This window comes from Podarcis vaucheri (assembly GCF_965113315.1).
Source record: "Podarcis vaucheri genome assembly, chromosome: 3".
Classification (NCBI taxonomy): Eukaryota; Metazoa; Chordata; class Lepidosauria; order Squamata; family Lacertidae; genus Podarcis; species Podarcis vaucheri.
Genome location: NC_138761.1, coordinates 29,872,184 through 29,895,188, shown reverse-complemented (window position 1 = coordinate 29,895,188; position 23,005 = coordinate 29,872,184). Strand labels below are relative to the sequence as shown.

At 43.6% G+C, this 23,005-nt stretch overlaps 1 protein-coding gene across 9 annotated transcripts in view; it reads left to right on the top strand.

Moving 5' to 3' along the window:
* The first annotated feature begins 9,554 nt into the window (after positions 1-9,554).
* The window catches only part of ESRRG (estrogen related receptor gamma), a 481,625-nt gene continuing 468,174 nt past the window's right edge, over positions 9,555-23,005 (top strand). For 8 of the 9 annotated variants that reach the window (XM_082217701.1, XM_082217711.1, XM_082217706.1 and 5 more), the window contains exons 1-2: positions 9,555-9,682; positions 16,211-16,341. Coding sequence is in view for 1 of the 9 variants with exons in the window: in XM_082217716.1 (XP_082073842.1) it covers positions 10,371-10,391; positions 16,211-16,341 (152 nt within the window). In the remaining 8 variants the exon portion in view is untranslated. Of the gene's footprint in view, positions 9,683-10,348; positions 10,392-16,210; positions 16,342-23,005 lie in introns of those variants that run through there. The other variant, XM_082217716.1, reaches the window with a different exon arrangement.

Here is a 23,005-nt window from a genome sequence, read left to right as displayed (position 1 = left end):
TAGCACTTGCAGAGCAAAGCAGTCCTTCAAGTACAGTGGAACCTTGGTTCTCAAATGGCTTAGTTGATGAACAAATTGGCTTCTGAACACTGAAAACCTGGATGTAAGTGTTCTGGTTTTTGAACATTTTTCGGAAGCCCAATGTCAGACGTCGCTTCTGCTTAAGTGCAGGAAGTTCCTGCAGCCAATCGGAAGCTGCACCTTGGTTTTCGAATGTTTCAGAAGTCAAACGGACTTCTGGAACAGATTACGTTCAAGATCCAAGGTACCACTGTAAATTGGTTATTGGTTCCAAGCTTCTAAGGGCTATACAGTCATACCTCGGGTTGCGAGTGCTGCAGGTTGCGCATTTTCGGGTTATGGACGTGCTGAACTTGGAAATACTGGAACGGGTTGCTTCCAGGTTTCTGTGCTCGCGCATTCACAGAACCACTAAATCGCACTTTGTGCATGCGCAGAAGCACTGAATCACATCACGCTACGGGTTGCGAACACTGCGGGTTGTGAACGTGCCTCCCACATGGATCACGTTCGCAACCCGAGGTGCCACTGTATATACTAACAGTAAAACCTTGAACTTGTTGCAAATTAGTAGCCAGTGCAAATTTTCAAGCAGAGGTTGATACTTGCAGGATCAGAGCCCTGTCAGTGATCATGCTGCAGTATTCTGCACTAACTGCAGAATGCAAAATGTACCGATTCAGACTCCAGTTCCTGCCTTCATTCCCCCACCCTTTCCATGAAGGTTGCTTCACTGTGGCACATGGTAGGACTGGACTGGCAAAAATCTGCTTCTGTTCTCCACCAAAATTTTCTTTGTTTAATTATCATAACTTAGAGTGAGAAAGGGTTTTTTCTAGATGCTATTGTTAAATAATTGGAAGTTGGAAACCCTTGTTGATCTACTCAAGATCACCTATGGATCTACCAGTAGATCCATATCTACCTTCTTCCCAACCTTGCTCAGTACTTATCTACACTTATCTTTTGCCTCACTCTTTCTAGGCACGTCTGTACTTTAAAGCTCCGTGTCTGAGTGGTATTTTATTTGCCTCAGAGCTTTCCCACACAAAAAAAATCTTTAGTACTCAATCAGAGCAAATGGCCAGGGTTTTGTGCAGATTGTCATTTGCTCCAATTCAGCTTTAAAGAGTAGGTTTTTATGAGGAAAGCTCCGGGGGGGGGGGAGCATTTGAATGCTGAGCTTCAAAGCATGGGCTGTGCTAGAAAGTGCCAAGGAAAGGTAAGTGTGGATAAGCCCTCTGTTTCATCCTTTGTTATCAGTGCTTTTCGTGCTTTTTCTGTTCCACAGTGTTATTTATACAATGTTTTGCAAACAGCTGTGTTTTTGAAAGCTGTTTTTATTTCATTCAAGAATATGAGCTGCTGCTCAGTTCATGCACGCAGAGTTCAACCAAGCAGAGGTGTTCTTTTTTTAAAGGCCAGAATTCTTGACCCAGAGCAGATGGATAATCTTAAAATAAAGGTGAAGGCAAAACAGAAGACATAAAAGCAGGAATGTAGGGAAACACAAGATCATGACAACTTTGCTTATAAAAATGTTGTACAATCCTATGCATGTCTACTTAGGAGGTAAAGGGGTAAACGACGTTTCCATGCGCTCTGGCTTCCCTCATGGTGCTCCGTTGCGCCAGAAGCAGTTTAGTCATGCTGGCCACATGACCCAGAAAACTGTCTGCAAGACAAATGCTGGCTTCCTCGGCCTGAAAGCGGAGATGAGCGCCGCACCCCATAACTGTCCAGGGGACCTTTATCTACTTAGGAGTAAACCCCGTTGAGTCCATTGAGGCATACTCCCATTGCCTTTGAAAGTCTCCACATGGTTTGGACTCTCACGTGTTGAAAGTCATAATAATAAGAAACACAGATGGAAAGAGAGAGTCAGAGCTAACACTTGCAGTTACAAAACATGACTAGTTAATTTTTAAGTCCACAAGCCCTCTCTCTCCTGGAGAGAGTCAGCTCTGGATACAGAGACACATGCTTCTGTTATATATGTTCCATCACCTGGGATTAATCAGCTTGCAGCCTTACTGAAATGTTAGACTCTTTACTAAGTGTGTACTCCTCTTTTATAAACTACCAGTTCATAAGCTGGATAGCTTTGGGACAGACTGGTTGTGGTCACACTGATTTACCACATCCACTTCTTGGAATGGGGACTTCTGGAATTTGTACACTCATAGAGATATTGTAGGAGTAGCAAGTGGCCCTGTATAGCAGTGATCAAGGGATCATGCCTCAGGGTGCCCATAAACAGAAAATAAAGGAAAGGAGCTTAATATGTTACAGGACAATAATGATTCTTTCTGTCCTGTTGCCTTTATCAGAAACTACTGATCTATTAAGAAAATGTTTAAATGCTGCTATAAATAATGGAAGTTGTGTTATTATATTTTTTAAAATCAATTTATAAATAGGTTCTTGATACTATTATCAAATGTGCAAGGCACTGTATAATGGGGAGGGGTAAGGAAATACAAAGACTTGCCATGATTTGCCCTAGTGAGTGGTAGTCAACTAAATCCTACTTGGAATATCCCCATTGGAATTAGTGAACCTAAATTAGTCATGTCTCTTCAGTTGCTTTACCCTGAATAAGACTAGTGTTTCATATCACTCTATGACATCATAAACTTTTCCAGGATATATATGACATATTTATTGGATTTTCTAGTTATTTGAAATTGTGGTGTGGATTGTTCTGTGGGACAGAGACAGGTGGAGCAGAGTTAGGAATAAAGTTAATGAAGTTAAGCATAAAACAAGCTGCCTGCATTTAGGGCCATGGCTTGCATTAATGTCTGAATGTATTAACAATGAAATAAACATCCTTAGCCAAGACTGCTGCCGGAGGGCCTTACATAGGAAGAATGGCAGGGCCCTGATCTAACAGGAGGTTTGCTGTGCAGCAGGACTCCAGGACTCTGCTGAAGACAGATGCTTCTCCTAGGTGACTAGTTTAATCAGAGCTGCTGACTTTATAGTTGTTTCAAAATCCTTTGCCAAAGATGAATTTCCTGGACTGGCACAACTGCAGGTGCTAAAGGCCTGGAGTGGACAGGCTGTCTAAAGAACTTCACACAACTGTCTCCAGGAAGAGCTAACTACTGACAATAATTGATGAGCTACAACAGTGCAGCAGAGGGTGGATCATGGAAACATCCACAATAACAACAAATGCCTTGGCTTTTAAAAGTGCAGCCGTTTTCAGCAACAAAAGGCTTTCCAAATCAAATTGCTGACTCCTATTTTCTTATCAAAACATTTCAGAATACATCTTAATATATTCAGAGTAAATCAAATGTGGGATCAGCTGGAGCTAGCCAGCCCTTGTGCCTTCCTGGATATCAGGTGTGTGCTCTGCTTCGGTGGCAGCTTAATTTATGATCTTGTGTAACTCTGTGTCCCTAAAACTTGGGATGTTAGGAAAATCCTGGAGATTTCCTGAACAAAGCATTATGCTGTGCAAAGATGGAACCCTTCTACTTTGTTTCAGAGTGTGTTTCTATTATAATAAAAAACATTTTAAATCAGCAAAATAAATAAACTGTTTGCAAGGGCTGTTTTTGCTTTGGGACTTTGTATGTTGGCGTGCAACTCACCAATGCAAACTGGGAGGAGGAGGAGAGAGAGAAACTACTTTATTTCTGCATAAGAATAGGAAAGACAAAAGAATAATTTTTAAAAAGACCAGAATGGTAGTTGAAATGTACAGCCCATATTTACATAAGGCTGTACAAAGAACCCTGCTGGATCAGACCTACCCCACAGTATCCTCACAACAACCCTGCCAGGCTGAGAATGAGTGACTGGCCCAAGGTCGCCCAGCAAGCTTCACGCCCAAGCAGGGCTTTGAACCCTGGCCTCTCAGGTTCTCATCCGAAACTCTAAATTTATGCTGGGTGGTAGGGAGAAGAAAGGGAGCACATCACACATACACACTGTAACAGAAGCCCTTTATTACTTATTACCTCCAGCAGGAGTTACTCTTTAACTCTTGAGTTATACACTGGGGTGGCTAGTTGTGGTGTGGAATGCACTCCAGCTGCTTAAAGGGTAGGCATGAGCAATAAAAAACTCAGTCCAGGAGCACAAGGGAGAGCTGTAGTACATGAGATAATTTTGCCTGCAGTGTCCTTTGCTCAACAAAAGAAACCTGAGTGGACAGAAGTAAATAAGCATTTTTGTTTTTCAGATGGGGTTGGAGGCGAGATCTCTCTCCCCCATCCCTCCCTCCTCTTATGGGATTCTGAAACCATAAGAAGGATGTTGGAAGGGAGAGGTGAGAAAATATTTCCTGGAGAAAAGCTGATGGGTGACTGTGTGCTGCCTATGAACTGATCAACAGACTCCTAAGTCTACTTTCTGCTGCTTTCCCTCACGGAGGGGAACCAACTCTTGGCAAAACAAGAGGCTGCAGCAACGGACAGCCGCATCCACTGGCTTTGCCCCGCCTTGCTTTGCTGTCGCTGGGCGGGCAGCCCGAAGTCTTTCTCCTCAGCCCCGTCTGTTTGCTGTTTTGGCGCGAAAAAGTGGCGGGAAACGTTAGCTCCGAGGCCGTTAAAACTTCTGAGGTGTAACCCTTGCCGACCTTTGTGTCAGCAAGTCACGCCACCATGGCTTATCTCTAACACTGAAACAGTTTAGCATTTTCAGAGCGATCAGAACAGATACCTTTTCAAGTGATCTGATCTTTTTAATCCACCTTTGATTAATGTGGTGAGTGAAACAAAACAAATTTGTTTTGTCCGCAAAACAAAACAAAACCCTTTTCAATAACTGTCGTAAGAAAGAGTGTTAAGTGTACCACATACCAACCCCTTTCAGTTAATGTAGTTATGCTCCAAAAGAGGTGTAGCAGGTATTTTGTGTGTGTGTGTGTGTATACGGTATGCGTGTGTGCAATATATATATATATATATATATATGCAGGTTTTGGTGTCTTCGGGTGTCTTCCCGTGTAAGAGTCGGGGTGTCTGGGCGACGTTTCGACGAGGTCTCACTCGTCATCTTCAGGCTGGTGCTTTCGGCTTCTTGTTACTGGAACAGTATATATATATATATATATATATATATATATATATATATATACGAAAGCATATATATATATATATATATATATATATATATATATATATGCAATCCCTACACAGATCTGGCTGGCACAAAGCACAAAACCACAGCTCGCCCCTATACACGAAGCCAAGCCAGAGCACAACTAAATGCAGCACAGCCATCTTCTCAGAAAAACTCTTCACAAGCTCAAGAGGTCAAGACACGAAAGCTTTAGCAACTAATCTACACTTAATGACCCACCCAGTGGTATTCAGAATATCACTCATGAAATCACTCAAGATATCCCTCAAGTAATTAAGGAACAAAAGAAGAAAAGGCACACTAATCTAGGAACTTCCTCTCTGCCCAGAACGTTGGAGGCTATACACCACACCCCTCCACAGTATTTATAGGAACTCAAACACCAGACTCTGCTCTGTTCCAGTAACAAGAAGCCGAAAGCACCAGCCTGAAGATGACGAGTGAGACCTCGTCGAAACGTCGCACAGACACCCCGACTCTTACACGGGAAGACACCCGAAGACACCAAAACCTGCATTCCTGTACCCGTGAAAATCTACGAAAGCATATATATATATATATATATATAGCAGATATTTCTCAGGTTGAGGTCTTAATTATATTAAAAAGTCACCCAAGGTCAGTCACTTTGCTGCTTTCCCTCACGGTGCTTAATTACTCAGCCCACACAGTTATTTAGTACCTGTAAATAATATATATATGTATTTAAAACCACTGCATCATGCAAGTCTCTGTTTACACCCTCCCCCACTCCTTTTAAATGACTTGAGATGCAAAAAAAGGAGGTCATTATATAAAGTTTAAAACCTTATCTTTGAAGTGTGCCTTATTTCATTACCCACCTTGGCCCCCAAATACATATGGACATTAAGTGGTAATTTGGATTCCTTTCTTTATGGCTCCGGCCCTTCGCTGTGGGTTTTCCTGCCATTTCCCACACCATGTATATTAAGCAGCCGGAGAACATTGGCCTGTTTCTTGAAAATGACCTGAGACTTCGCTCACATAATTTTTTTGTTGCGTGCGCTGCCCAAATTGCTAAGTGTTGGTGGTGCCTCTTTCCTCCCGCTGCCTTTCCTGATTTTAAACCTCCCCAACTGCTTTTTCCTGTGTCAGTGTGAATGTGGCTGCAGCCCATTGGGAAGCAAGGAGAAGAAGGAAAGGAGGCTCATTGCGCGGGGGGCCTCTCTTTTATTTTCTGGAAATTATTCTTCTTTCTTACTCAGGTGAGGCACTTCGAGGGGCCTGTGCGCGCGCTTGCTTGCTTGCTTGCTTGCGCGCTTTGGGGGCACACACGTATCTGAGCCTTCTATTTCTATACATTTGCTAGGCGAGTGACCATTTCAAGAATAAAAGGAGACCAGTTGGACTGTGCTAGCTGAAACCTAGCCCTGGCTGTCCTCTGGGCTGAGCTTTCTGGTTGCCCTGCTCTGCCCCCCATCCCACTGCCCTCCATGTGTTCCCACAGCATTTCATTGTGTTTGCAAGTTTGCATGACCCAACTCTTCTCTTCTCACTTTTAGGGGGCACAGGCAACCCGATGGCTTCCTGGTGATGTTTCAATCCGAATACAAATCGGCGGGTAGCTTTGAAGTATCTCGAAATTGTGTTGGTGACCCTCTCTTTGCCCCGAGGGCTCCTTCTCTGGGCTCCCTGGAAAACCATCCCATCAGTTGTCTGGAGGAATGACAGCAGCAGCAACATTTGCCTTTGTGTTCGGGCGCTTGCTGGGTCGATCAGATTCTTGCGAGGAGCAAAAGTAACTTCCACGCGTTCTTGACACACCTGGCACCTGCTTGGGCTTGCTCTGCGGTTCCTTATTCAGCTTTGCTAATGATTCTTTTGGAAGTCTCCCCCTCTCGTTTCATGCACAATGTGAAATGCTCCTCTTCGACCCCCTGCTTCAAGAAAAGGTTCCCTCTCTCCCCGCCACTTGATCTCTCCTGAACAATGGCCTCTGCGCAAAGCAAATGTGCACAACCGTGTGGGGGGGGGGAGGAAGGGGGAAAAGAAAAGAGGAAAGGGACACAATTTCATCCGAAAAGCTAGATTGCTAGATAGATGGGCATACCTACAGAGGGGAAGGCTTACACGGACCCTGAAACTGCGGAGGCTTAGCTCTCCAGCTCGGCGTGATTTAAACCTAGCTCAGTTCTCATTGTTACCAGGAGTATATTTTACCCCTCTGTCTTTTGTAGGATACAGAAGGTGAATAATGAAATCCTTTTGCTAATAGTTTATGAGCCATGAGATTGGAAATGTATATGGATAGACCAGAGCGCCAGACTAAAAACCACTTGAGAGCATCTCGGAGCCTGCCAGAAGTAACGATTTAATATCCCCAGTCCAGCACAGAGGGGAGCAGCAGGGGACTGCGGACGGCTCTCTCCAGCCTGCTTCCTGAACCCTTTTGCACGGAAGAGCAGCGGGGTGACAGACTTCATTCCCAAGCAAAAAGCGCTCAGCGCACGAACATCTGAAAGACATAATCATCGCTTCTTAGCATGTGTGTTTATGGCATACAGTTTATTATCCAGAATCGGTATATATGATGCACATTAAATTAATACTGTATACACACGCTAGAGATTGAAAGCAATCTCTTCTCTACCTTTGATCATATCCGCACAGTGGCCATTGTGAAGATAAGCACTGCGTGTATCCATTGTGCGCAGCAGGAAGCGGCCGCGTTTGAAAGGGATGTCAAAGGTCCCCAGAGCAGGGGATGGCTCCTAGATATGGACACTCAGTGCGCCACTTCCATACAGGCAGAGGAAAACACGCGTTGCCTGCAAAAGCCAGAAGTGATGGGGACAGCTGGGAATAGGCTACCCTGCTTTGGAGATGCAGAAGCAAACTCCTCAAATTCAGGAAACTCAAACAGAGGGGCAAAGCTCTGGGAGCAAGAAATGACAAAACCACAAGAACTTAAAAGGATGGGGGGGGGTGACGGCATTAGCCAAGAAAGAAAAAGGAGAATCTAGAATAAGCAGGAAGATAAACAAGTATGATTTTTAAAAGGAGCCAAGCTGAGAAAAGCCCAAAGGGGAACGAACTCAAAGTCATCTTTCCCCATGACTTTCCAGCGTTAGTTTTTGTGGGGCACAGCCTGGCTGCGAGGGAGCTTGAGAAGCCCTGTTGTATAGGAGCGGACATTTCCCAGAGAGTCGGTGCCACAGGATGTCTGATGGCATCACACACACATCCACACACACACACAACTCCCCGCCGCTGCCAAACCCAAACAGTCATCAACTCCACTCAGTGTGCGCAAATTGATGGAAGCCTCCGCGGAGTGAACTGGCAACATCTGTCCGGAAAATTCTCAGAGACGCAGATGCATTTCTTTAGACAGGTCAGCACTTCCTACCCGGGCAGCTCTGACAGCTACCTGTCACGGGGAGGAAACCCCTCTCGGAGCTGCAGGGCTCAGGATCCTTAGCAGCGGCAGCTCCGCCGCTGACAGGGAGCCAGTCCCTCCAGCTCTCGAAAATCAATGGCCCCCAGAGGTGAGCCACGGGCCGCCTTGATGAGGGGGAAGCTCCCCCCCCCCCGCGAAAACGCCAATATTTCAGAATCTATTAAGGTAAATGAAGGAGAAGAAAGATAGTAGGAGTCCCATCCTCAGAAGGCGTTAGGGCAATTCCACCAAATAGTGCCCTATAACAATGGTGAGCCTAGGCTGCATAGACAAACGCTACGCTTGTGTGTTCCAAAAGTTTATTTGGTGCCAAGTTACTGGTCAGCGAAATGCCCCCAAGTTCAGGAGATGGGGATATTTCTGTAATAAGAAGGACAAAGAGTGATCTGTGTCCTACGCTTAAAAATAAAAAAGTGGGTAGGAGGGAAATTATTTTTGTATAAAAGATATATTTTAGTTTGCGAAGTGCTTTGCAGTAATGCATCCTCTGGGCTTATAGGTTCCTAAGCAGAATTAAAGGAACGGGCTGATTTAAAAGAGCCCTCACTCAGCTGTCCCAGAATCTCTCAGTCTTGATTCCGCCACATTCTCTAAACAACCCTTTTGTGCCTCACCCCACTCTTCTCAGCCCCATCCCTTTATCATTAAGAACTTTTGAAGTGCAGTTAGTGATTCTAACTCTGGTCAGTCTCAAGCAAATGTGGTTTGTGTGCGTGCGCGCGCCCGCGCGCATGTCTCGAGAAAGCACGACAGTACCCTAACAACCCTCAATAAACACATGCATAATCACCACCATACCCAATTCCTTTGCTACAATACACCCTCAATTTTCAGCCCTAGCAACTGCCTGGGGGGTTTAATCTTCCAAAGAGAAAGGGGGGCTCCCTGCGCAAAATTACGCCTTCTCCTCTCATTTGTTAGCTGGTTCCATCAAAAACTTCGCTATTTATAGGCTACACACACGAACGTGGAGTAATACAAACCCTCCTGTGTTTGTTCCCTTTTGCAAAGTGACCGGTGTTGCAGCTTTTGATCGCTTTGCTTCGAGAGCTGCGCAGAGGACGAGCTACAATCAAAGCGGGCTGAAAGCAGACCTCCAAGCTGCAGAGAGTCCGTGTAAACTGCTCGCCGCACAGCCATGTGAGTACCTCCCTATGACCCCCGCCCCGCAAAAATGTGTAAGGTTTGTATTCTTGGTGAGCGGAAAGCAATTATGAAAGGGGAGGAGGGGGGTATAGTAAATGGAAAGTGGGTGACGGAAGGCACCACGGAGAGAGAGAGAAAGGTTTGCTAAGTGACTACCTTGTCTCCTGAGTCTAAATCAGCTGAGAACGTGCAGCAAAATGACCATGTGTCGCTTCGTTCCAATTCTCCTGATAGTGGCAGTTAGACATTCCTCCTAAAATTGGGCAATATCGGACGGATAAGATCCGTATGAGAACCAAAGCCCAAGGATTACAGGGATCACTGATACTTCGCAAGCAAAAAATGACTGGTGGGCACTGGGCAGCTGCCGCCTAATATGATAAAGAAACAGGCTGCAAATTCTGCAAAGGAGGCTTAAGTTCACTCTTTCAGAAGACGAGGAAAGAGGGCCCCAGGGAGCCTGTAGAAGAGTGCGAAAAGAACCTTAGCCAGTACCCATGCGCTGCCTCGTATCCTCTCAAATGTATAAGCTTTCTCTGCTTTTCAAGCATTCCCAAGCATCCCCCTCCGTCACAATGAAGTAACCCCCCCCCCCAATTGCATATAGCCTACGCGTTAAATTGCAGGTTTTGTGCCGGTGGGACAGGGCGGACTGGAGAGGAATGTAAATCTGAGCAGGAAAATGGGGCTTTTACCGAGGCAGGTGTGTTGCTTAAAAGGGATATAAACGATTGCCAGGGACAGAAAAACCCTTCTGGAGAGCAGGGTGTGCAGCAGAATTGAGATCTGCGGGACCTGGGCTCTGATCCCAGTTTAGCGTGGCATGAAATTAACAAAGGCAGAGGCATCGTGCCCTGGAAGTCACCTCTATTCATAAAAGAAGAAGGGCAGGAGTAGGAAAGCGAAAGAGCCCCAGTGAGTGGCTGTGTGTGTTTCGTTCCGTCTCCGTGCAAAGTTCAGGCGGAGGGGTGGGAGTGGTGGGATTCGCATTGCTTGGTACCAAGCTCCCAGGATGGACTGGTGGGCATTTGGCATGGAAGGAGGCTTGCCATGCCTAGGCACATAGCTGAGGGGCCAGCGCAGTCCCAGAAAATAGCAGCAAGAACTTGCAGGGACTGTGCTCGAACTTTGCTGCCTCATGTGGAAAAAGTGACTTCGATCCAGGGCCATTTATAGGCGACAGTAAAGCCTCCTTTTCAATGAGCGGCAGTGACAGCAAAGCGAGTGAGCTGCCTTTTAGCCTCCACGCTGCCCCTTCAAAGCTCTAGTCTGTCCTAGCTCGGTCGGGGAAGACGTGAAGCCTTGTTTCCGCTGACCCGTTGAATTGACCTTGGCAGGCTAGGGCAGGTAGGCAGGTGAGACTTTTATTCACCTGCATTTCAGGTCACACACAGTTATGCACACAATGCAAGGCACCTGTGGGGCTGAAAGTGGGCCAGGCATAGATGGCAGGTGGCAGATCACACAAACCAAAAATAAGGGAATCTAGTGAAAATGACAATCGTTTCTAACAAAGGATTGTCTATAAAATGGTCCCCCTCCAGGTTTAAATAATGTCTCACATGTTCCCCATAAATAAAGCAGGTTGGTCCATCTCTGTAACTTATTTTTAACTTCTTTTCCATCAAGTTTGTTTAAACAGCACACTTTGAAAACAATGTCTTTAACTATCTTGAGGAAGTATTAGAAGCTTTAAAAAAATCCACTTGAAGCAAAGATTCATGCAATTAAGTTTCTCATCTTTCCACCCTGTGTTAACATCCCCCTGCATCTTTTTATGCCTACATTCTCGAGTGAAAGGTAAAAAGAAATACATAGTAGCACAGAGATAGGATAATTTATGGGTGGATAGAAAGAAAGAATATTATTCATATCACATTTGAAAAAGCAAAATCTAATAGTACCCTCATGATATTTGGGTGCCTGCAATCTTTAATTGCTCCTTGACTGTAAAAAGTTAATCAACTCAGAAAACAAGCCATAACAAAACAGTCTCATTTGGATCTGAGGACAGGAGCTGTTTGCACTTCAGTTACACTTCAGTACTGGGTTGCAATGTCCAGTTTCAGAACTTTTGCCCTTCATTTGCCTAGAGCTGACGGAGGTGTTAGTTCAAATTTGTGTGAGAAAGAGCCTGGAAGTTTGATGACTTGTGAAAAGTTTTGCCTCTGAAATACAGTTACTTTTGAAAAGTATAGATTTCTGATTCTGGTTTCAGAGAAGAAACCAGTTTGATTATTTCATATTCTAGTACAATCCGTCCCTTTCTGCATGACAGAAGATCCGCATATAGTACAATGCAGAAGATCTCACTGGATTCAAGTCACCCTAAGTGCATCACAATATGTTTGGCCATTATGTCTAGTGGTAACAGCAGGCTGCACCTCGTTTATGTAAATCCATATTACTAGGGGTTCCAGATGGATCTATGGATCTGTGTATGGAAAAAATGGAAAATTCATTCCTTGGAAAAAATAGCCAAGCATGCTTTGAGAACTGGCAGGTAATGCGGGGGGGGGGGTATTCATTATGTCATATACAAATTTTCATCCCACATGAACAGCTCTGTGAGCTCCGTGTTTCTAAGTATTTTTAGTTAGATTTCAGTTTTATTTTGTATTAACCTTGTGTAGAACGAGTGAAATTTTACACAACTGCCTCTGTTGAAAGTAGTGTTTGAGGCGAGATCGGGTGATATATATAAAAAAATCTGTCACGGCTTGTTCACAAACGCATGCCGCTATTTCAAACGGTGATGGCCAATGTGATTAAACTTTGCCCATAGTTCTTGATAAAGGTAGCTAGGTTGATGGGCTTTCATCCTTTAATTTTCAATAAAAGGGAGTCTAGGTGAAAAAATCCCAGGTTCAACAGACATAGGGCCTGCATTTATTCCTCATAACACACCTCCCTGAGTTCCCTCAAACTTATTCCCAGTTCTATCAATGTCCCCACATTAGTCTTTCCTCCATCCTATCTTTATTTCCTTCTCCCTTTCTTAAACTACTTTTTCTTGCAATTATCTACTTTAACCCTTCCACACCTCCTCTTTGCCTAACACTCCAGCCATCCCCAGCCTATCTTAGGGACACATGTCATAATCTTCCAGATATTGCCGATTTCCAACTTCCATCAACCCTAGCTATCATGGCCAGTGATCAGGAATGATGGAAGATGTAGTTTAACAACATCTGGATGGCTGCAGGTTCCCTGTGCCATTAGTCCATCTAGCCATTAGTATTTACTCTGACTGGCAGGAGGTCTCCAGAGTCCGAGGTCCCCCCCACCCCCCATTACGTGTCTTTCTTGCTAGAGATGCTCTTGGGACCTTGTGCATGCAAAAACATGTGCTCTACCAGAATTATTGCCCTTTTCCTTCATTTTTATCACACCCAAATAATAATCCATTTCCAGTTAACAATCTGTGCTCTCTATTTTCCAGCTTTTATCAAGAATAACATTAGCACAAGCCTGCATCAAAACTTTTAAACTTTCATTTGTGTGCTAAAATCGCATCACAAAATATTTGCAAGTGAGGTGTTTTAATTTGGATTCTGCATGAAGAATAAACTTAAATTCTGCATAATTACTGCAAGCTAAACACTGGCCCCACACACAGTTTTGGAGTATTAAAGCGTCAATTTTTAGGTTTCCTTAGACTTGACTTGGAAAAGAGAATGGGGCGGGCGGGCTACAAAGCTAAGCTATACAAGGATTAGCAGCCCACAAGACCAACCTGCTGTCAATCAAAATGAACCAAGTCCTGTTAGGTGCAGTATGGTCTTATAAACATTTAATACAGATCTTGCAAATGGTAAGTAGTGGGTGGAGAAGCAGCATTAAAGTTGGGTATATTCTTATTTAGTGAAAGAACACAAGGTAGTAAGTTCTAAAGAGGCTATTTATGTAACAAATAAGAGATAAGTAAAAGGTGAATTGTTCTAATGTGGAGACTGCTGCGTGTTACTCTGTCTTTTGGTTCACAGAGAGAAAACAGGAATTCTTCTCCCACTTCTCCCAAATGGGAAGAGGGTGTTACAGTTGCAGTTTTCCTCATAACACAAGAGGGGTTTTTGTTTTAGTAGTTACTTGACCTTAGTCCTATAGATAGATTCAGATTACAGGCCAACAAAAAGTTTACTAAAGAAGAAGGCCGGCTTTCCCTCTGCTGGCACAAAACGCATTCTCAAGGATGCAAAAATGTGTACTAAATCCTGTGTAAATCAGTGTGAGTCACTGTAGCGTTTATTAATTAGATGAATGTCCTATTTATCCTGTTTAACAAGTTCCATACAGACAGGATTATTCAGTGATCAGTGTCCTGCCCCCAAATCTCTCTGTCTGAAAGAGAGAGAAAATGAAGGGGGATATATATGAAAAAAAGCAACTGGAAATTTTACAAAATCCCTCTTTTAAAGTTCCTCCTGCTTATAAATCATCAAATGCTCATCTTAATAATGATAGAAGTTATGTCTGGTCAGGTTTTTAAATGTATAAAAATGCATGTTTATTTTGGGTCAAGGGGTTTGCAAACCCTAAATATGCCCATACATATTCTTCTTTGATGTTGCATACGCACATGTGCATGAGGGCACACGACCACATTTCCTGGGTGTATGTTCTCTCCAAGTCTTGACAATTGGGTGGGAGTCATGTTTCATATTTTAAACTACTTTAAAGTCACAGCCCTACGTAGTTACTTACCTGTAACTGTGCACAGGACCATGACCTTGAATGGAATCCAGGTTGCTAAGTGTCAAAGTAAGCATCTTTCTGTCTCTTTGAAAAAATAACAATACCCATATGGATTTACTATATTTAATCCACAGTTTCTTGCCACCTGCTTTGAAACCAGGTTCACTGGTTGGCGGCTTGAATACAAGAACCATAGTTTTCAAATAATGAATTATGCCTTTGACCTAAAATGAGTAACATGTTCACTGATGTACCTTAAAACCTCAGTGATTTTGCATGCTTTTCCTTGGGAGCTGTGAAATAAGCTAGGTCAGTAATTAAAAGCAAGAGAAAATTGAGAAGCAAAAGAGAAAATCTGGAAAGGGAGAAGACAAAAAAGAGAGGAAGACACATAACAGGAAAAGATAAAACAAATTTCAGAAAGAAAGAAAGTCTGGAAGAAGCAGGAAGAAAAGAAAGATAAAAAGTATGATTTTAAAAGGAGCCAAGCTGAGAAAAGCCCACAGGGGAACGAACTCAAAGTCATCTTTCCCCATGACTTTCCAGCGTTAGTTTTTGTGGGGCACAGCCTGGCTGCGAGGGAGCTTGAGAAGCCCTGTTGTATAGGAGCGGACATTTCCCAGAGAGTCGGTGCCACAGGATGTCTGATGGCATCACACACACATCCACGCACACACACAACTCCCCGCCGCTGCCAAACCCAAACAGTCATCAACTCCACTCAGTGTGCGCAAATTGATGGAAGCTCCGCGGAGTGAACTGGCAACATCTGTCCGGAAAATTCTCAGAGACGCAGATGCATTTCTTTAGACAGGTCAGCACTTCCTACCCGGGCAGCTCTGACAGCTACCTGTCACGGGGAGGAAACCCCTCTCGGAGCTGCAGGGCTCAGGATCCTTAGCAGCGGCAGCTCCGCCGCTAACAGGGAGCCAGTCCCTCCAGCTCTCGGAAATCAATGGCCCCCAGAGGTGAGCCACGGGCCGCCTTGATGAGGGGGAAGCTCCCCCCCCCCGCGAAAACGCCAATACTTCAGAATCTATTAACGTAAATGAAGGAGAAGAAAGATAGTAGGAGTCCCATCCTCAGAAGACGTTAGGGCAATTCCACCAAATAGTGCCCTATAACAATGGTGACTCTAGCCTGAATAGACAAACGCTACGCTTGTGTGGTTCCAAAGTTTACTTAGTGAGAAGATATTGGTCATCTGTACAGTAGCATCTATTCTCTCCTACTCCTATTCCAAATAAGCTGCGGATGAGTTCACCAATTATTAGTACTTCTATACTCCTGCTGTGTTCTCAACAGCCATGTGAGATAGCCATGTGAATCCCATTTCACAGATGGAAGACTGATTCAAAGAGGGTGATTTGCTCAAGGTCACTCAGTGGGTTCATGACACATATATGGAACACAGGCTTTCAAAATTTCAAGTTCAACCTACGAGAAAGCTAATGCTTTATAGGGCCCCCCTTTATACAAATTCCCCATCTCTATTATTATTCTAAATATATCGGCAATATTCGGATACATTTTTGCCAGGCACCAGTAGTCAACAAGGGGAGGCAGAATGCCACTAGCTTAGCAAAACAAAAAACCCCACACATTCTACATTCATAATCACGACCAAGCCCAGTTCCTTCGCTGTAATACACCCACAACTTTCAGCTTCAGCAACTGCCCCGGAAAGCAGGGGGGGTGTCTCCGTGCAAAATTACGCCTTCTCTTCTCATTTGTTAGCTGCTTCCATCTAAAAGTTCGCTATTTATAGGCTACATACAAGAATCTGGAGTAATACAAACCCTCCCGTGTTTGTTCCCTTTTGCAAAGCGATCGGTGTTGCAGCTTTTGATCGCTTTGCTGCGGGAGCTGCGCAGAGGACGAGCTACAAACAAAAACGGGCCGAGAGGAGACCTTCAGCTTTCTGAGAGTCCGTGTAAAGCCGCTCGCTCCACAGTCATGTGAGTACCTTTCCTCGATCGATCGATTGCATTTTGCGCTGCTATCTTCCCTCCTGGCTTCCCTCCTTCTTTAGTATTCCCTTTTAGTTCCTTATTGCACATGAATTGTGGGGAGCGGGGGTGAGGGGAGGGAATCGTCGTGATTTGTATCTCTCGACTGTTTGAAAGCAGCGATGGAAGAGCGAGAGGAAAAGCAGGGGAAAGGGAAGAACAGTGGGACGGATGGAAGAAACAGGGAGAAGAGTCAAGGTTTTCTAGGCGAACGCCTTGTCCCGAGTCAGCAGAATTATCGTGCGCTCTCCTTCAAATTATTATCTTTCCAAGAAGTTTAGAGCAAACCCCAACCCTCCAAGGTCTAGCAACGCAGGGGTTGACAATCTCTGTATTATTAAAAGCCCTCGAAGGGGGAATCTTTGCAATTCTGCAACAAAAGTGACTGGAGGACAGCTGTCTCCAAATGTCATCTATAGACAGGCAAAAAATTCAGCAAAAGAGGCAGAGTTTTCTCTGAAAAGGGGACAGAGGGTCCTAGATAGCCTCTTTCACATGAGGAGCTCACATTATCCCCTGCTGCTCTTATCCTTTCTAATGCCACTTGCATCCATCCAGCCTACGCGTTAAATTGCGGGTTGTGCGCCAGGCAAACACTGGAGAGGAATGCAAATCTGTATGAGCCAGAAAGTGAGGCTTTTAATGAGGCAGGTGTGTTGCTGATATTGGACTCGGTCAGTTGCCAGGAAAACGTCTTCTAGGGAGCAGAGTGTGTATTGGAAGGAGACTGCATCTGCATTTGCTCAGTTCCCACTTTAGTGTGGCATGAAATTAACAAAGACAGAGGTATCGTGCCCTGGAAGTCACCTCTATTCATAAAACAAGGGAAGTAAAAGAGTCACAGTGAGTGGCTCTGTGTGCCTCTCCAGTGCAAAGTTCAGGGGAGCTTAGTGGGACGTACATTTTTTGGTACCAAGCTCCCAGGATGGACTGGTGGGCATTTGGCATGGAAGGAGGCTTGCCATGCCTAGGCACATAGCTGAGGGGCCAGCGCAGTCCCAGAAAATAGCAGCAGGAACTTGCAGGGACTGTGCTCGAACTTTGCTGCCTCATGTGGAAAAAGTGACTTCGATCCAGGGCCATTTATAGGTGACAGTAAAGCCTCCTATTCATTGAGCGGTAGTGACAGCAAAGCGAGTGAGTTGCCTTTTATCTTCCATGCTTCCCCTCCAAAGCCCTAGTCTGTCTGGCTTGCTTTGGGAAGATGTGAAGTCTTGTTTCCACTGACCCGTTGAATTGGTGATGGCAGGCCAGGGCACATAGGCAAGCAAGACTTTTATTCACCTCTTTTTCAGGTCACACACATGCAAGTCACCTATGCGGCTGAAAGTGGGCCAGGTGCACACGGCAGGTAGCAGATCACACAAACCAGAAATAAGGCAACCTGGTTAAGAATGCATTTGTTTCTATCAAAGGCTGACCACAGTACATGTTTTTAATGATGAATTGCACAAACAATAGGCTGAAAGCATTTGCTGTGATTGATAATGTCTCACGTGCACCCTAGAAATAAAGCAGGCAGGGCCATCCTTTGTATGTTTTCAACTACCTTTTTATTATGATTGCTAAAACAGGACATCCTAGAGAACAGCTCTTGCATTAAGTTGGAGGAGGCAGAATGGCAAGCACATCCACACCCAGTTGTGAACTTTTCATTCCTCCTTACTTTTGTCTTTCTTCTCACCTTCTCAATTCCTCACACTCAAGGAAAAGGTAAAGAAAGAAAGAAAGAAAGAAAGAGTACAGAATGCCCTCCCAAAACAGTAACGTACAGGCCAGAAAATCACAGGGAAGGGGGGAGAGAAAATGTCTTCTTGACCACTTTTGAAAAAGCAGAGTTTGAGGGTTTTTCCTAAACAACCCCTACCTATGAATCCCAAAAGCTCACAATTGTCAGTTACCGCATATTTAGCAGCAGAACATTAATATTCTCAGGTAACTAGAACATCCTAGTTTGACGTGCTTAGGAACTCTGATGATGTATTTGTATCTCATCCCTCATGCTAGGGCATGCTATTCTGTTTCCAGAAGTTTGCACAAACATGATTGAAGCGTTAGTATCAGATTTGTGGGAAAATATTCTTGAGTATCTTTCTTGTCTTGCAGTGTCAAGGTTTTGTCTTTGTGCCACATGTCATGTTCCAAAACATGCAAGAAAATGTTGATCTCATTGGTTAATAATATTGCTGCGCGCCTCCCCAATCTCTGAGCAGTGCAAGATTCCAGGGGTTCAAGGCACTTGCCCAGAGTCAATGTTTCCTTTTGGAAACGAGGCACAGCAGAGACTGTGGTGTCTTTAAGATAGTTGCTTTATTTACACATATATACAACCAAAGCCTACGTTGGAGTTGTTCACAGCATTAACACCCAACAAGGCTCTTGTTTGTCCCATAGCCACAGCCTTGGATTCAAATGGAAATCAAACATTGTGCTCTCTCCTGCTTTACTTCTAGGTCACATCCCTGAAAACTCTGCTCTAAACTCCAGCTTTTCTCCTTCCATCTAACTGCGGGCTGGGGCTAGGAGACGGACCCCACACATTTGCCGTCTCCCTCAGAGCTCCTTTCCTTTGTTTCTCATAATGGTTCATCCACCAGGAAATCACCTCATGAGTAAACTAGCTTAGTTTATATTTTAAGACTTGCTTGATCGTGGAATTAAAGGGGTCTGGCAACCACAAACCACAAATGGTCCCTTCCAACTCTAAGATTCTATGATTTCTTTATAAACTTTTAAGATAAATTTCTGTCTGTGTTTATGAAGATAGTTATCCATTTTATTGAAAAAAGCAGTGTTCTCTTGCTGAGCTCTATTTACTGTTATTTTCCACTTATTTATATGAATTATTGCTTTTCATGATCACAACCACTTTTCCACTATCCTTTCGTGCAGAAGCATCCATTGCTAATATTGTACTCTGCCCCGTGAGGTTCAAATCCATTGTGGAAGAACTAGGACATTCCAAAACACATTCAAATTAGGTAAAAGCAAATGCAAACAATCCATAGCATTGGTTCACATCCTTTTTTATTTCTCACGTTGTGATGATTCAGAGCTTGATGACTCACTGATGAATGTGTGGTGCTTTCATTGAAAAGCATTGCATTTGAGGTGACATTGGGCAATGTGAGAGTAAATGCAGAAGTGTTGTATCTCCAATGATTTCTTAATACAGTATATGAAACTGATCACTTTATTAGTGCAGTCTTCCAAGTGAACATGCATCAGTCCTTTTTATTTTTATTAAAGCAGATATTTGTGCGATGAGCAAATGACCTTTAATTTGCATGAGGGGATCCCAGCTTCAGATTCTTAGCTTTGTAATTAAGAGAAAGGATAGTGTTTATTTTACATTTATTCCTTTCCCTCCACCCACCTCTTCTGTCTCTGTCCTGTCCTTTCTTCATATCATTCCTCCAGAATTGACCTGCATCTACCACTTGCTTTTAATAGTTCATTCCTTTCCCTTCCCAATAACATCTACCACTCTAACTAGCTCCATAATCTCCCTTATCCATTTTTATAATCTCCCAGCCAACCTCTTTTCCGTTCAGTCTTACACTGGGAGTTCCTCCTCCTGATGCAAATATCAGCTTTGGAGGGACAATCTTCATCAGGTCTGTGGCAGAGGGAAATATTTGTTTTTAATTAATTATTTAATTAATCAATTTATATATTGTAAATGTCTAAGGATTTTAAAAAATAAGCAGCAAAGTAAAACATAATATCCACAATTCACAAATGCACAAAGTTGAAAGACATGCTGTCAATAAAAATCTAGTATCAATATACTAAAACAAAACATTGAGCAGTGCAGTCTAAAAATTACCTTTCAGAAAATTCCCAACAAAACAAATACATTTTTATAGTTTTCCAAAGTTTTAAAAAAGCGTTACCCCCTTAATCTGCTGCAGTTCTGAGCCCCTCAGTGCCTGCTATTTGTAGTTGTTAAAACAATACACATGACATTAAAAAAGTATTGTAGCTTAACTTTCACCGCTTCTTCATCTCCCAGCCCCCCTTTTTAAAAAAACCCACACAAACACATTAGTGCCCTTCAATAGCCTTAATATCGCATGGCAGAGTTTAGAAAGGCTTCTTAGGATGCCTTGTGTATTTGGAGCCTGCTTGACAAAAGGCATTAGAGATTAGTATCACCTAAAGAAATCAGTTCTCTCTGCCTAATCTTAAAGAAAGTGAAAGAAAAAAAATACACAATAAAATAAGCAAAACAGGAAACAGGAAAATATATTTTAAACCCAGGACTATTTTAATGAACTATTTTAAAGTTTCATTCTTGTGTAACTTCTCGCAAGACTTACGGATTACAGTCTAAAAGAAATAAGTGTGACTTGCAGCACAATCCTATACATTTCTATTCAGAAAGAAGTCCTTTTGAACTCAGTGTGACTTATTTCCAACACAAGTTAATTTTGAGTAGCCATGTTGAAGATTGTGTCAATAGGTGAGGATCTTAATAAGTTTTCACTTATTCATTCATTAATTCATTCAGACTTTATTGGCATAATAAGTTTTCACTTTTTAAGGAACTAGTGGGTGAAATCCCATAGTCAGGAATACTTGAATAAAAAGGGAGTCCCAAGTTGGATGGGAGTTTCTTAAAGGTAAAATACTGAAGGCACCAACGCAGATAATTCCAACAAGTATGAAAAGTATGGGCATGATAGAGGCATAGCAGATAAGAGTGGAGAAACTGGATAGAGAGATGCTTTTCTCCCTCTCTCATAATACTAGAAGCTGTGACCATCCAATGCAGCCAAATGTTGGAAGAATCAGGACAGACAGAAGAAAATCCTTCTTCAAGCAGCAGACAGTTAAACTATTGAATTCACTCTCGCAAGATGTAATAATGGCCATTAACTTGAATGGCTTTAGAAGAGGATTAGAAAAAAATCATACACTATAAGACCATCAAAGGATACAAACCTCTGAATGCCAGCTGCTGATGGGGAGAGTCCTACTGTAGTCAGGTCCTGACTGCAAGCTGCCTGTTTGTCACTCACCTGATATCACAATGTTTCTGCCCAAATGCCAAGGGCAAAGTGGTTTGCAAAGGAAAACAATCAGCTGACACACAGTGTTTGCAGAAACTCATTTGATCCAGCCATGTCTTTATCTGTAGGGCAGATGGGCATGGCTTGGCTGAAATGGCCTCACAGGCCAAATGAACAGTCCTGGTGGGCCTAACTAGGCCTGAGGGCTGGAAACTATCCACCACTCTCAGTGAAAGAGTAGTTAAAAGCAGCAGCTAAACCATTTAAAATGTCTGCGGAAATAAAAAAAAAGTTTTCACCTGGCACACTCACATGCAGACACACATGAACAACAACAATGTAGAAGCCCAGTAAAGTTCCCTAGGTAGAGAATTCCATGGACAGGAAGGACTACAACTGAGTAGGCCTTTTCCCTTGTCACCACTGACCTTACTTCAGTTTTGGGGCAGGGGCGGACTTTGGTCTTTCAAATTTCATCAGCACCCTGTGAGAGGTCAAAAATTGGCTACCCCTCACCTCTCACCTTCCATTCTGTGCATGTACTATGTCATAGTTGTGATGCCCTTTGGCACCCCCTTCGGCTTGGTGCCCAGTGCAAGGGAATCAGTTGTGCTGCCCTAAATCCGCCTCTGTTTGGGGCATCTTGAGGAGTGCTTCCAAAGATCACCTTAATGCTCTTGGGTAGTTTGATGTAGGGGCAGGCATTCCTTCCTGCTTCCAAGTAGCATAGGACTTTAAAGGTAAGCACCAACACTTTGAATGTGCTCAGAACATTCAACTAGGAACTAGGAACCAGTGGGGCCTTTTAAGTGGGTGGAATGCTTGGGACCCTCATTATCAGCATCTTCTCCTGAAATGCAAAGCTTATCCTTTAGCAAGAGTGTCGTCCCATCCATAACAGGTCAGACATCTTTACCTGGAGCAGGTAAACCACCTGCCCACAGAACCACTATCATGCCAAGACTGAGCTTCAGTTTATTGGCCCTAATCCAGCCTATTACTGATTCCAGACACTGATTCAGCACTTCCACTACCTTACTTGACTCAGATGTAAAGGAGAAGTAGAGTTGGAAGTAATCAGTATATTGATGACATTTAACACTAGATCCTGGGATATCTTCAGCCAGGTTGTTTCATGCAGGTGTTCAAAAGCATAGAAGTCAGGACCTTGGGGCCCCCAGCAAAAATGCTATGATAGTAAGAATAAATTCCCAAGCATCACCTTCTGGAAACAATATTACAGATAGGTTGGAATGTCTAACTCCCAACTCAGAGCTTTTCCAAAAGGACACATTTGTGCACATCTTGAAATTCATGGGGTCTGAAAAATGGGAACTGTTGTACTCTCTTGGTCTTTCCTCCAGCATAGGTCATTCATTAGGGTGACCAGCACTGTTTCTGCACTTCCAGGCATGAAAACCGATTGAAATGGTTCCATCAGAAAGTATTAGAAACATTATAGGAAAACACTCACCCTTATCATGCACAGAGAGGAAAACAATGGCAGGGAAGGTTAGGCAAGGAATTTTCTTATTTTTGCTCTTCTCTCCTTCCTCCAAACCAAGACTGCAGAACAGTCATACCTTGGGTTGAAGTAG